This window comes from Agelaius tricolor, unplaced genomic scaffold, assembly GCF_023055355.1.
Source record: "Agelaius tricolor isolate 1412-34295 unplaced genomic scaffold, bAgeTri1.0.p SCAF_1, whole genome shotgun sequence".
In the NCBI taxonomy this organism is placed as follows: domain Eukaryota; kingdom Metazoa; phylum Chordata; class Aves; order Passeriformes; family Icteridae; genus Agelaius; species Agelaius tricolor.
The window spans coordinates 43,612,968-43,628,081 of record NW_027269261.1 but is presented as its reverse complement, the minus strand read 5'-3'; the positions used below and the strand labels follow the sequence as shown (position 1 = coordinate 43,628,081).

The following is a 15,114-nucleotide window of genomic DNA, read 5'->3' as shown; positions in this document are numbered from 1 at the left end:
AGGAGTGAAATAGCCTCAGAGGCAGAATTCAGAGTATCATTTAATCACATTAATGAGACACCTATTTGCATTGCTGTCCCTAATACCCTGCTTCAAGGAGCACACATCTTTCCTATCTACAGCCCAGTCAGGCCTGTCACCTCATTACCACCCCAGCACCTGTGCAATGAAACAATCAGAAATGCAGCTGCCTACCTATGTAAAAGTGTTTAATGACATTTCTCACAGAGTCTCAAATGTCTCCCTTTTCTACAGCAATATATGTGCAAAACATAAAGTATTGCTGGTGTAATGATGCCATTATCAGCTCCCTGCTTGCCTCTGGGCATGCCAGACAGAATGAACTATTTAGCCACTTCTTTTCTTATGCTTTGGAGCTCCCAGTGACTTTCAGCATCTCCCACAATTGGCATCTGAGCTGGTCAGGTTATGTAAAAAAAAAGATGGGCTTTGTGTACAGATGTCAAGGGGCAGCAGCAAGGCTGCAGTGTGTAATTGAATGAATACTGGGTGACTGACCCAATTGTACTGAAAATGCCTCATAAAATTCAACTCTAAAGACCCAGGCCATAATAAAATATAAAGTGCACTTTTAGCCAGAAGAACAACAGTATATAGATGGCAACTCTAACAAATATCTTCCATACGCTCTTCCTCTCATCTGTTTCCTTTCCTCACAGAAAGCCCCCCTCAGGTTCATACATTTCACTGCTCTGCATAATTCACACAGCTAACAGGAAGAGAGATCAATTTTTAACCTCTTTTGAAGCAATGCATTCAAAACAGCATGGCAAACTAGGACCGAGTTGTCAAATCTGCATTGCTAACAAGGATGCACAAAGCCATGCAGACTTTCAGGACCAGGTGCTGAGTGGGGAAAAACATTCTCCCTATACCCAGATTTCTTTTTCATGAGTCTCTAACAAGTCACTAAAAAATAAATAAGGAATCAAATGCTGCCACTACAATGACAACAAAACTATGGCTTTAAGATAATTTTGTGGAACTACCGTTTTAATGGAATTTTATATTAATCTGACCTATATCAATAAAGGATATCATTAGTAAGTAATTCATTTCACCCAAGCTAGCGATAGCTGGATTAACCAGAAACTCAAATCTAAACATCTTTCTGTTACAGATACAGCATTCACACAGACTCTTACAAGTGCATTTGTTTTATTTATGGCATGCATTCCACAGTAATATTCTGTTTCAAATCCTTGTTAGCCTTCAGAGTGATACCAGAGGAATCCCTTACCCCTTGCAGAGATTAGCATCATACAATGCACACACAGCAATCAAAACCATGTAGGAACCAGCCATCGTTACCAACTACAAACTGCTTTTAACTACATTTATTCCCAGGTTGTTTTCTTCCACCACAAAACACTGTCACAGTGAAGCCCCTCACAAGCTTTCCAATTAACTGACAAGGTAATGACCCACAAGAGTAACCAGGCAGTCAATACTGATTCATTCTACCAACAAAGAGCTTTAACCGCCATGATCTATTACATGTGACTTGAACCAGAAACAGCATTTTCTTTTACAACCACCCTGGAGCATCATATTTCATTTTAAGAGGGGTATTCTGTCTGCTTAAAAGCTGCTTTAGGTATTACTACAAGGGTAAACGACTTTAGAAAGAGCTCTTTGGAATAACACAAAATTCTTGCCTGGGAAGGCGTCCATACTTTTGACTCGTTGCTATTCTTTTCTGACAGAACAGCTAATCAAGAGTTTGACAGCTTCTCCTCACAGTCTTAGCAATCCATTATGAGGACCATTTAGAACTTACTTCTCAAATTCATTATAAGCTAACTCTATCACAGAGAAAGCAAAATTCTTGACCCAGCTGATGCAAGGACTAAAGCAAGGCAGGAATTCAATTAACACAAATTTAACTGACTAAATATGAAGGAAAAGAAAGGTTTTTAACACTTGCAGAATCCACAGCAAACTATACCTCATGTGCAGTGTATCTTCATTCATGTAGATGGCCACACAGGCCTTTCATTTGAATGACATGCCATGGACTTGCAGACATTGGGATCCATTAGGAGGAAAGAAGAACAGGAATGTACACGTGCTACATCCCAGAGTATCACTGCATACAGGCTAGACTAGAACAGGAAAGCAGGAGCTGAGGGATTATGTAATTTCTGGATGACACATGAAGCAATACTTTGGCAAAACACAGACTTTGGCTGGAGAGCTGCAGGAGGATGTGGAAATGCTGCATGCTCAGGAACAGAAGTTGATCTGGCACATAACAAGAGATTATGGGAAAAATTTTCAGATCCAAATACTTCAGGCAGTACCCTTTAAGTACCTCATTTTACTGATATTAAAGAGTTGCTACTAAATATATTTAATTGTAATAACACAGTTGGAACCTGCTGAGATGATGATGTTCATAATTGGGAATGGTGAGCAGGCAAAATAAAGGACGACAATTTCAATGCAATAGGGGACAGAAGGAAGAGTAAGAATCAAGTGGTCTGGTTCCCACATCCCTCACTCTATCACACCTCCCCACAGTACCACAGAGGACATTATGTGTCATGATATAATAGATAATGTTTAAAATGCCTTTTAAAGAATCTTCTGTGAAGTTTAAATTTGCATGCAGGAATTACAGATACTGTGGAAGTGGCTTTGTTCAAAGGAAGGCTAACTAGCACAATACTGGGAAGAATGGCTTTCTCCAAAAGGAAGGCATGTTTCTGAATGTCTTTCCTTCCACTATGCTAGTATACTTCCCTTTGCATACCAAGCTATTATGTATTTACGTTTTGCTTCCTAAGAAAAAATTCAAAGAATGCAAATGGGCAAAAGGCAATTCATGCTGTTCTCCATATTCAATTTGTATAAATATACACACTGCTTAAACAGAAACAGTTCCTGTATTAATAATAAAATTTTTATTCAGCAACAAAAAGCGCAGTCAGAATTTATTTTTGTATCTACACAACAGAACATACCACACACAGGGTACTGATATAAAACAAATAAATCCTGTACTAAAAGTTCTTATTTTTCATAAAGAAATTAAGCTGCCATTTCTGATCCCTTTCTGAACACACTGAAAGACAAGTAAAAAGTCCTTTAACAGCAAGTATTCTCCTTTACATTACTGTCACCTAAAAAATTATTATCTTGTCATTACACTCCCAATCTCCATACCACAATACAGTGCTTAAGCAAAAAGCACTTTAATTTCTTTAAAACTAAGCACAAGTTAGAACAATTTAAAATTACCCATATTTGAATTTCTAATTCAAGAATAACAGTCTAGAAGCCCACGCTCAGATTGTATGCAAAAAGCATGATGGGCTGAACCCTCAATTCAGATGAATATGTATTTCCCTCTAGATAAAAATCAGCAAATTTAAACAGTTTACAGTTTGAATTTGGCCCAGAGTAATGAGACTGCCTGCAAACAATAAGGTTACTGTGATCATTCTCATGATCACAACTGCAAGGACCATGGCTTTTACAGCTTTATGTCTTCTAACAAGATTCTTGTTCCAATTCTGAAGTCAGAAGAAGCTATACTCTCTTAGAAGATAAAAATATATAAACAAAGCCCTACACTTGTAATCTTGCTTTTAACAACAAACAGAAGCGGACCTTCAAAAAAAAAAGCTTTTGTCCAGTCCCTGCAAAAAAAAACAATCACAAGTGTTACTTGGGGAACCTTTGGTGTAAATGTCTGCTAGAGTCTACATCAAGGCAAAAATCCACCAAAAGTCTTCAGTATATGGACTTCACTGGGTTTTTAGGGAATAAATCCACAGTATAAAATCAAATCAATCAATAACTTCCTTGTGATTTTATAGTTCCCTCAATGGGCGTATTTCAGAAAGTTTTGAAAACAATTCATAAAAAAAGAGCTTTGAACAAAACTATATTTAACAAGAGACATCTTTAAGCTAGACACGTACAAGTAGGACTAAAGAAAAAAAAAGAAGAAAAAATGAAGAAAAAACATACTTGTTTCCAAAGTTTTCTTGAGGAAAACCAACAGATTATTATTTACAGATACCATGGGCAGACTTTAGCAGGACAAGACCTACAGGGCATTGCTGGCCCTAACTTCTTCTCAATTAGGGACATTCAGGGCTAGAGTGCATTAAATGCACTAATGTAAATAACTACTTTTTGTTCTCTTTTGACTCTTTACCACAAAGTTTGATTCTACCTAATCAAGAAAGAAATGGGATAACAAGATTTTCATTGGATGTGATTGTCTCATAAGCCTGTCTGGGCTACACATCTGAGTATCACCATATCAAGAATGCAATTTTTCAGCCAAGCACGTAAATTCCTTTTCATCTTTGTGCAATGATCCATGGGACTTAAAACAATGGTATTTTCACAGCAGCATATCTTTTTAATGGGAAGTAAAACCACTCTTTAAACCTAAGTGAGGGTTTTCCAAATAAACTCTGGTTTTTTTCTTCGATAATGCAGCCCAGAGAAAATTTCTGTATGACGACAGAGCTAGTTAAAAAAATATAAAAATAGAAAATTTCTGCTCAGCTGATGTGGTAAAAATCCAATTTCTTTATCTAAACCTGAAAGCGCTCTTGAGGAAAGGACTTGGACATTAAATACAAGGAGAGAAAAGTTGTGTTTAACTCATAATAAAAATGAAATTTCTGGCAGCTGCAAGGACTAGTCACCTGAATTAGAAGTAAAATACAAAGTCTCACCTTGGAAAACTTCCAACCTCAAAAATTAATCTGATCTGGGACAACAACTATCAAGAGATGTACTTTAAGGCACAGGTGCATCACACTTTCTGCACATTTCAATCTACAAAGTTCTCGAAGGAATACGAATGAGAACCCAAAATTATGCACCTACCTCTGAGTGATCAGAGAGGTGGCTTTTCTTCTTTTTGAAGAAGAGCAATTTGCTCTTTTTCAAGCTATCATTTGCAGAGCAGCATTTCTTCACTGTTGCTATACATCAAGGATTGCTTTAATACATGTGCTGCCCCACTCAAAATTTTTCAAGAGTCAGAACTAAAAATACACTTTCTCAATGTTTGTATAACCTCAGCTCACCAATAGGGTTTCTCACTGACTCATGGGTTGCTCAATGACTGTATTTCCCTTTGTCAACTCTCAAAGACTTACACCTATAGGAAGTGTACTTTAAAAACTCATCATCCTGCCCAGCTCTTGCATACATAAGAACTCTAAACAGAGTCAACTCTTATTTGCTGAGTGCTGCCAGACAGTAGCCCCAGTTAAGAGACATGAAGAAAAATCAGGGCATTGGATGACACATCACAATTTTTTATAAGAATGATCAATAAAGTGGTTTCTTAAATGTCAGCAATACAAGGACAGAGGCAGAATCTCAGTATGGTTTTGAGGTTTTTACATAAAATCACTCCAGCAGAAACTATCAGTTCACAGACACCTGAAGATGCTGCTGGCATCTTTAATCATCACAACAAGCTCTATTTTTATTGCCATGTATTGAGAAATCTTCTGGTCCTATAAAACACCATTCAGACAGCCAAACCAGCTGGCTGTTTCAACCAACCAAACCATTCATATGTTGCTGGGTTTCCCACCACTCTTCTGCCAGCTGATGCTCCAGGGCAGTTGAAGCAGTTGTTGCTTCAGCTGCTATCAGGAACAGGAGCATCAGAATGAGAACAAAGGGACAATAAAACAGTATCTGTAGGAGCAGTTCATCACATCCTAACTAATACTTTCCCCAGATTTTCTGACATATCAATATATCCCCATTCTTCTGCTACATCTGTCTGGACTGCACAAAAACTAGAGCTTGCCCACAGCAGCTGCAATTATTCTCCTAAGAATAACATCCATTTTATTTCACTGACTGAAAGGGTCTGTACCCTGAATATAGTTGCTAGCTGTTTCTCTTCATTATATACAAACTAATTTAGTATCATACATTGATTGAGACAGCTGGTCATTTTTCCCTGCAGAGAAGTAAATCTCATTGTGCACATACCCAGAGGAATCAGCACATACGTGGCCAGGGCTTTATAGGCTGCTACGTCCCACTGGATGCTGTTCAAGCAAGCAGGGGGAACCAGATGCTCAGCAGGGAAAACCAGATTCCTCATTACACCATACACGTGAGCACTCAAGCAAGTGTTACTTATCCTTCTGCTGCGAGTTTTTCCTTCTATAACACTACTTAGAAAGACAAAAAACTGCCTTTAAGATTGCTCCAAAACAATTCAGGTTGACAGCAATGGCTCTGTCCTCCACATTGGAAGACTGGCTCTTTCCTTTCCCTGCTCTGTTTTTAATCTCCCCTGTTCTTCCCAAGGAAGGCCAGTGCCTATGGTATGGGAGTAGACTTTGCAGAAGCCCTTTTTCCTCCCTCCAAAGGGTGTACCCTCTCCTCCTCTAGTGGGATCAGAATCATTATGAACTTCTGAGCCACGTTTGCACCTTCACAGAAAGCAAATTCACATCATGTGCCAAAGCATAGACACTTTATGGCACACAATTCCTCCTAGATTTGCTGCCACAAGAAAGGAAACAAAGCCACTTGCCCATGAACTCTACCCCTATGCAAAGAACAAAGGAATGAAATTAATCCTAGGCAGACAAAATGGAGAAGAAAATACCTACCTACCTATCATCCATCTATCTATCTATCTATCTATCTATCTATCAGAAAGATAAACTTTCCCAATCAGTCAGCTCACTCTTTTCTTTCACCTATGACTTGTCTTAGCCTCTCACAAAAGACTGTAGCCAAATACTTTGAGAAAGCAGAGATGATGGCCTTGTCAAAGACAAACCCAGGTATGAGACTAGCTGAAAATGAGACAGTCTTATTATCAAGGCTCAGGCTGTATCATGGCATGATAAGAAATTAAGAGTTCCTCTGGAATGGCTATTACAAAGACACAAAGGGACTCAGGTGGGTGTTTGGGATAGTGGCTGTAGAGGCAGAGGACATTAAGCAGTTGAACACCTTGCCTGGACTATCAGAAAACCCATCTACAGTAGGACTCCTGAAGGTGGAAGAGCAATGAGTGCTGATTGCCACCTCGACAGTGCACCGCCAGCAGTACAGAACAAATCGAGATGCCGTGATCCCCATCCACAAAACGATCTGTGAACTGGAGAGCCAAGGGGTGGTCAGCAAAACCCACTCACCCTTCAACAGTCCCATCTGGCCTGTGCACAAGTCTGACAGAGAATGGAGATTGACTGTGGACTACCGTGGCTTGAATGAAGTGACTCCACCGCTGAGCGCTGCTGTGCCGGACATGCTGGAACTCCAGTACGAGCTGGAGTCCAAGGCAGTGAGGTGGCATGCCACTACAGACATTGCTAACCCATTTTTCTCCATTCCTCTGGCAGCAGAATGCAGGCCTCAGTTTGCTTTCACCTGGAACCGGCTGCCACAGGGGTGGAAGCACAGCCCCATCATCTGCCATGGACTGATCTAGAGTGCACTGGAAAAAGGGTGAGGCTCCAGAACACCTACCATATATTGATGACATCATTGTGTGGGGGAACACAGCAATGGAAGTATTTGAGAAAGGAAAGAGGATCACCCAGATTCTGCTAGAAGCCAGCTTCACCATCAAGAAGAGCAAAGTCAAGGAACCTGCCTGAGAAATCTAGTTCCTGGGAGTAAAGTGGCAAGACAGAGGGAGTCAGATTCCCACCGAGGTCATCAACAACATCACCACAATGTCTTCACCAACCAGCAAGAAGGAAACACAAGCTTTCCTAGGTGCCATAGGTTTTTGGAGAATGCACGTTCCTGAGTGCAGCCAGATTGTGAGCCCTCTCTCTCTACCCAGTTACCTACAAGAAGAACGCTTTCCAGTGGGGCCCTGAACAGCAGCAAGCAGTCTCTCCCAATGACAAAACATGACAGCCCATTCTAAATCCTTCCCTAAGTTAGTATGTGAAACTATGTTGAAGTCTTTTTTCCAACTTTACTCAAGTAAACCAAGTTCTCTAAAAAAACTCCACCTTTTGTCTTCATCAGTCTTTGTCCTCAACTGAAGTTGCTGAACACTTTGAGTACACTCCCAACAAATAGGATTTACGCCCCCCTGAGTACTTGTACTTCATTTCGAATTAATCTTTCTCAAATGAACTCCAGGCATCACAAAAGCAGAGTGAACTGGCTGCATAAGTGTTCTAGTTCAGTTCCTTGCACCACTGGCCACCCTCTAATAACTAATACATATAACAGAGAATTTCCTTATCTTCAGGTGGTCCCACAAACCCACCATAGAACAAATGCCTACTAATCAAAAACTGTTCTATGTGAAGAAGAGGTGGAACATTCTAATATTTTGAAAGGTATATAATTGAATTTCTTTCAACCAGCAATCAGTGCCCAGACAATAGTCCAGATGGAACAGTGCAATTTATTTTAAGAATGGCATGCTGTAAGAACACATGCGTCTGCAGATATGGATAAAACAAAGAAACTGCAAAATGAAACTAAAAATGAACTGAAGTAAAACAGATTTCCCTAGTCTGTGTTGTGAAATGGAAAGAAACAAATAAAGGAACTAACAGATATTGAAGTGAATAGGTCAAATAATTAATATGGTCTTTTATAATTAGAAAATGCAAGTTACACCAGTTCAAAACATGTATTTCTGAAATGGTGTCCAGTAGCAAATATGAAAATTATATATTTGGATACTTTTTGCAATCTCCAGAAGAAAGTACTTCATGTTGAAACACCCAGACCCATTTTCCTCTGATTTCAGTGTGTTGTCTTCAGTTAAAACACTGGCATGTGTCGCAGTGCACATAACACCAGCTGTTCCCACCTTTTAAGCCCATCTCCACACAAACTCATACAAGTGAACTGAGCTTTTACCCTGCAATTTCCCATTTTAAAATAATTATGATACCCTTTAGCTTACCAAGAGCAATTAGGCCTGTCTGGATGAGCAAAACGACCACATTCTGCAGTCTCAACCTCAGTGAGAATTCCCTGTCAAAACATTCTTCTTTGCCCATTAACCAGCAGGTTTGAACCGTGTCTTCCAACAGCCCTCAAGTAAGGTCCCAGGGTAATGCGCCTAACATTTCTTAATTCTTCAAACTCAAAGCATGCTTTAGGTATTGACAAAGGCTCTTTGTGTTTAAAAAGTTCAGCACATACCAAAGATAAGGCAAAACAAAGAGCACTCCTGAAAAAATAACAACACTTGACAAGAAAAATAAGCTTAGAACCAATGCTCATCCCAGTGTTGTATATGACTTGCTCTTTTCCTCCTTCACACAGAAGGGCAAGTACTTGAGCAAGTATTGTTTGTTTAATATATCCTCTCATGTTCCTGGAAGTTTGCTTCAATATATTGAATAATTTTTTATCTTTTAGCAAGCTGCAAGCCACCAAATACAATTCATTACAGCACAGATTGTCTTAAGAGATGCTTCACACTAGCCCTGCCTGTGTTACTCAGTGCTGAATGCAATTCATGTAGTCAACAAATAATTATGCAAAAGCACGTTATAGCAGTACTTCACTGACAAGCACAATGTTGCTAGAATAAATACAGAGTATCTTGCAGCCCAACAGTGAGGGGTTTGTAATTCACTGTCCATTGATATTGAACTTTCTACATAATCACTGATCTCTAGCACATGTGCATGAGTAATAGCTTTATTTCTCACACAGATAGCTCTAAATTTAGAAAACTTTTTTTCTCCTCTGCAACTATTCCTAAAATCAAATGCACATTTCCAGAAAAACCTCCAGATTAACTATGCCAAGACTTTGGAATTTAAAACTAATATGTTGAACTAGCATCAACAAAGTATGTAAACCTGTCACCTAATAAACAATACTTCTTCCACAAGTACTGATTTAGAATAAGCCAATGCAAGTTGCAACCATGGAAATTCTGGCAAGACAAAGGAAAAAGAGTTTACAGCACGGGTAGTGAAATGCACGATGCAAAATCTCCATCTTTGAAGATATCCAAAACTCAGAGAGATAGGGCACTGAGTAACCTGATCTCACTTGGAAATTGTAGCCTCACTTGGAGCAGAAGTTTAAACAAGATAATCCCCCTAAATTATTGTCTAACTGTATCTGGGGGATGCCCATAGGCACATAGGAATTATACCCACACCAAATGTCTTACTATGTGCATGATGCTTTTTCATCTTACAGAAGAAGAACAGGCCAGAATCAGACATAAAATCCCTGTACCTGAGGTATGATAGACTGCACAGCTCAAAAAGGAAGCCACCTACCAGTTAAACTCACTGTTAATCTGAGTACACTCTCACTGTCAAATAACTGCATTTATGTGTCCTGTATTTGGTTTAGCTGAGATGGAGTTCACTTTCCCCACAGCAGCCTCCACAGTGCTGTGCTTTGCATTGGTGGCTGGAAAGGCATTGGTAACACACCAGTGTGGGCTGGCACAGCATCAGCACCCTCTCTCCAACATTCTGCCCTCCCACACCAGCAGTAGGCTGGGGTTAGGCAAAATCCTGGGAAAGGACATACCCAGGACATCTGACTCCCACTGACCAAAGGGATATTCCATACTACAGGATGTTTGGGATGTCTGCTGATATAAAAGCTAACAGAAGGAAGAGGAAGCAAGGCCATTCATTATTTACAGTGTTTGTCTTTCAGAGCAACCACTACATGTTCTGAAGCCCTGCTTCCTGGGAAGTGTTTTGACATCACCTGATGATGAAAAGAAGAGAATAAAACCTTTGTTTGCATGCATGCAACATTTCGCTTTTGCTTTAGTAAACTGCCTTATCTCAACCCATGGATTGTTTTCCATCTTGTTTTTTCTCCCCAGGCCAGTGGAGAAGAGGGAGTGATAGAGTGGCTTGGTGAGCACCTGGTGTGCAGCCAAGGTCAACACACCAGAGTCCCAACAGCAGAACTCCAGCTATGGGAATGAGAGCAGAAGCATCTGACCACTGGTGACAACAAAGTCAACCAACAGGAAAAAAAAAAAATAAAAGATGTTTCATTCATTGCATCTTTTAAAAATGAACAGAAAGGAAAAAATTACTTTAAAATTTTCATTCCTGTTATAAACTCATTTTGAATAATGAATGCCTGTTTTCTCTCAAGTGATTGTGCTTTTCATGGTGCTAGTAAGCAAACAACTCATAGAAAATTCCTCCTGAACCCATACTATTTAACTCACTTTTAAATAACTTCCCAGCGAGGTAAGTGCAACCCAAATATTACAGCAGCAATGAAAGTAATCTGAATATTCTTTCATAAGCAAACCCAAAACTAAGAAAACTCAAATCAGTTTCTCATACTGCTTAAGATCTTTTATTCCTCAATCTCAGAAACACAGGTATAAGATATTATTAAAACAAGCTAAACTTAATGCAAGAAACTATTTCTCATAACCTAATTTACACTTTTAAACACATGTCAAAAGAGAAGAATACCTTCTCTATAAAATGTTCTGCTGACTTTAAAAAAATCTGTATAAATTAGCACGCATGAGCAGCAATTTCTCATGAATGTTAATACAACCAAACTAAATCAAATAAACATGGTGGGAGATAAAAAATTGCAAGCAACATGGTTTTTGCTTTTCTGGAAGAAAAGTACATTAGGATAAACAGGAATTTTATTTTCTCTTGGTGACACAGCAGCAGTACCACTTTCAAAGTCCCATCACCAATGTCCAGTACAGTTTCAGTACTTCAATTGCTTTTGTTAAATAAAGATGAGGTTATTTCCAAAATACTGCCAAGAGTAGCTACTTTTCCATTTAAAGAATGCATCTACTGTTCATTTAACTGTGAGTGTCCCAAAATTATTCATGCTGCATCCTCCTGCCCACTGCCTCAAGTCCACTGTCTGAGTCTAGCACTCTGAGGAGTTTGTTGTAATTACAAGTTCATGGAAGCAAGAAGCATCTCTAATATTTACTTGACTGGTGTCTAGTACACACTTTCAGGCTGTAAGAAATACATTTGAATTACTGCATTACCAAACTGGGGAAAGAATTCCACCAGTTAACAAGAAATATAGTGTAAGTTGATGATAGGACTTAACAGTTGATGGACACACATGCTTTCTGCAGGTGGGTCTTCACCATAAGAGAACATTAAGTGCAAGACATTCAAATAACTAAACTCCTCTGAGGAAATACATCGATAGTAGAACTCCAACATCTCTTCTCAGAAAGTTTTAAAGTGTCTAAATCCAGATAATTAGCTGGCACAATGATGAAGAAAACAAGTGACAGCAAATTCAGCAGAACATACAAGAAGATATAAGACTCACATCTAAATTGGAATTTAAATACCTCTTTATTGCTCCTGGAAGATCTAAACTGAATGGAATTCGATAGGAGGATGCTAAGGTGTCATCCACAGCCTTGCTTATTTCCTGCAGCTCTCTCAAAGAAATGCAGCCAAGTAAAGCAGCCAGTTCACAGTCCTGTGACTGAATGAGCCTATCTTGTTCTTCAATTTCTCTTCTCAGCTGTTGATCTTTTCCTTCTAATATGGCCAGTCTTGTTCGGAGATCTTCAATTTCTTTCTGCATAGAACAGAAACCAAAGTTTATTATGAATCTTATAAAAGAAACCCATTCACCCCTAAGAAAAAACAGTACAAGTGTCAGAAGTAGCATGAATTAAATATGTCCAATTTAGCAAACATTAAATGAGACATCTTCTTGCTGACACACAAAAACTCTTATTTCAGTTGTACTCAGAAACTCTAGTGCTTGCAGCAGTCTGAAACTCACCACCTCCAGTTCAGCACCGCACTTCACGTTCCCCTTCCAACATCTACTCTCAGTCCTCTTTCACTTTTAAAATACATAGGTATTTCACAAGTTCACAAGCTAAAAACTTCCACCAAAAAAACAAATGTCAGATCACCCATGGCAACAGAATCTTGTTCTACAGACTGGCAGCTAAACTGATCAAACATCTATCCTGCAGAATATCCCTGCAATGGTTTATCTGATGGTTCCAATTCAACATGAAGCACAGGATGCAAGCATAGAATCACTTGCTATCTAATCAGCCCTTCTGATAATTAACATTTCATATTAACTAAAAGCACAAAATCCTTCCCTTGACTTAAAATGCACAGAACCTCAACATCAGTTGCACTCATTTTTCTAGAAATGCAAATTGTGTGCATTATGATATTGACGTTTCTTGCAAGAGCAAAATACAATTTTTAGAACCACAGAACTGTAGAATCATTAATGCTGAAAAAGAGCTCCAAGATCATTGTGCCCAACTTTGACTGAACAGCACAACTAAACCAGAGCACTAAGTGCTATGTCAAGCCATTTCTTGACCATTTCCAGGGATGGTGACTCCACCACCTCCCTGGGCAGCCTACTCCAAAGCCCGACCACCCTTTCAGTGAAGAAATTCTTTCTCATGTCCAATCTTATTCTCCCCTGGTACAGCTTGAGGCCATTTCCTCTTTTCCTGTCAATTGTTACTTGGGAGAAGAGACCAACCTGGCTACAACCTCCTTTCAGGTAGAGAGTGATAAGGTCCCCACTGAGACCCCTTTTCTCCAGGCTAAACACTCCCAGCTCCCTAAGCTGCTCCTCATCAAACTTCTGTGCTCCAGATCCTTCACCAGCTTCGTTCCCCTTTTTTGGATGTGCTCAAGCACCTCTATGTCCTTCCTGAAGTGAGGAGGCCAAAAGTTAAAAAAAAAAATCTTCATTAATTTGTACATCATCCTTGCACAGGTTTTTCCTTGAAAACCCAACAGATAGCTTGCATCCAAGGAAGCAGCACTTGTTGAAGGAAACTGGGTTGCTGAGTTAAAGTTGTCATCAAACTAGCTGAACACCATACTGGAGAATGAGATTCGATTCCTACACTTCTTACCGTCTCTGTGAAACTTTGCAAGCCATTTAAACTATTATGTCCACACATAGCCACAGACTGTATGTTCATAATTTTCTATACAACCTGCAAGAGATCTCTGACATGCTATCTATAGGCACTCAACAGAAATCAAAGCTCAATTTCAAACTCTGATCACATTCAGTCCAACTAAAAATAAAAATGAAAAACAAAAAAACAAATCTTTAATAAGTAAAAAACTAGGCATTACAAAACTGACACTAGAATCAACCATATGGCTTTTTATGGCAATTCATTTCTCCATTCTGCAGCTGAGCAAATGGCAGTAACACCCAAAATGGTGTTGCAGAGATAAAATTAAGTGGGTTTGAATCACTAAGATGCCATGTTGATTAATACTATAAAAGGAGCCCACTCACAAATTAATAAACTTCTATTCAAAAGAAGGTTTGAGTGGCACACAGTAAAAGGGTTCTGGGGTCAAATAATGAGTAATGAAGATAAAATAGTATTCTGAATATCTGAACAGACACTTCAGTTATGTATGAGGCAGGGATCTAAAAGGCATAATTCAATATTACAGACTCTTATAAAACATATGTACTATACACAGATAAGACTTTGGCATTTCTTTGCTTTTTAGAGTTTCACTTGATAACTTTAACATTATTTTTAATGTTTTCAATGCAATTTGCATGAAGTTTAGTTCACAAATTTTGTTAACAAACACACTTTCAGGTTTGCTGCACTGTAACCAGCTTTCTCAAGTATACTTAGAACAAGAAATGGTCCTTGTACATTCAAAGGTTGACTAGCTCCAAAATTTCAACTTCTAATAGTCCTGCACACTAGGTTCCTCAATTATTTTCCTCCTTCTATGGTTTTAGACATAGCAAGAAGAGAATGGTGTAGCCCATGTTTCAACCCACAGGCATTTGTCAAGGACAGAAAGGTCAGCAGACCAAAAACATCAGTTTTGTTTCTTTCAATCTCAAATTAGGCTTTTAGTGTGCACAAAGGACAATTCTGCCTCTGTTTTACTGGCTTGGGAATACTGCCAAAATCTTAATAGGCCCTGCTTAATACAGAGACCTCCATACTCTGTGAAAATGTAGTAATTGCAATCACTGCAATAAGCAACCTACATGGGAACAGAAAGCAAGATGAACAGAATCTGGTTTTATAACCACACTTTTAGTATTGAAATGTACAACATAAATAGATACTAGAAGCACACAATCTGCATTCACAGAAAGAAAGCTGCT

The 15,114-nt window shown here is 39.0% G+C and overlaps 1 protein-coding gene across 5 annotated transcripts in view; it reads right to left on the bottom strand.

Moving 5' to 3' along the window:
* Positions 1-15,114, bottom strand: part of DISC1 (DISC1 scaffold protein) — a 189,636-nt gene that overhangs the window by 113,437 nt on the left and 61,085 nt on the right. For all 5 annotated transcript variants that reach the window (XR_011679948.1, XM_071431789.1, XM_071431798.1 and 2 more), the window contains one exon: positions 12,308-12,543. Coding sequence is in view for 4 of the 5 variants with exons in the window: in XM_071431789.1 (XP_071287890.1) it covers positions 12,308-12,543 (236 nt within the window). In the remaining variant the exon portion in view is untranslated. The remainder of the gene's footprint in view (positions 1-12,307; positions 12,544-15,114) is intronic.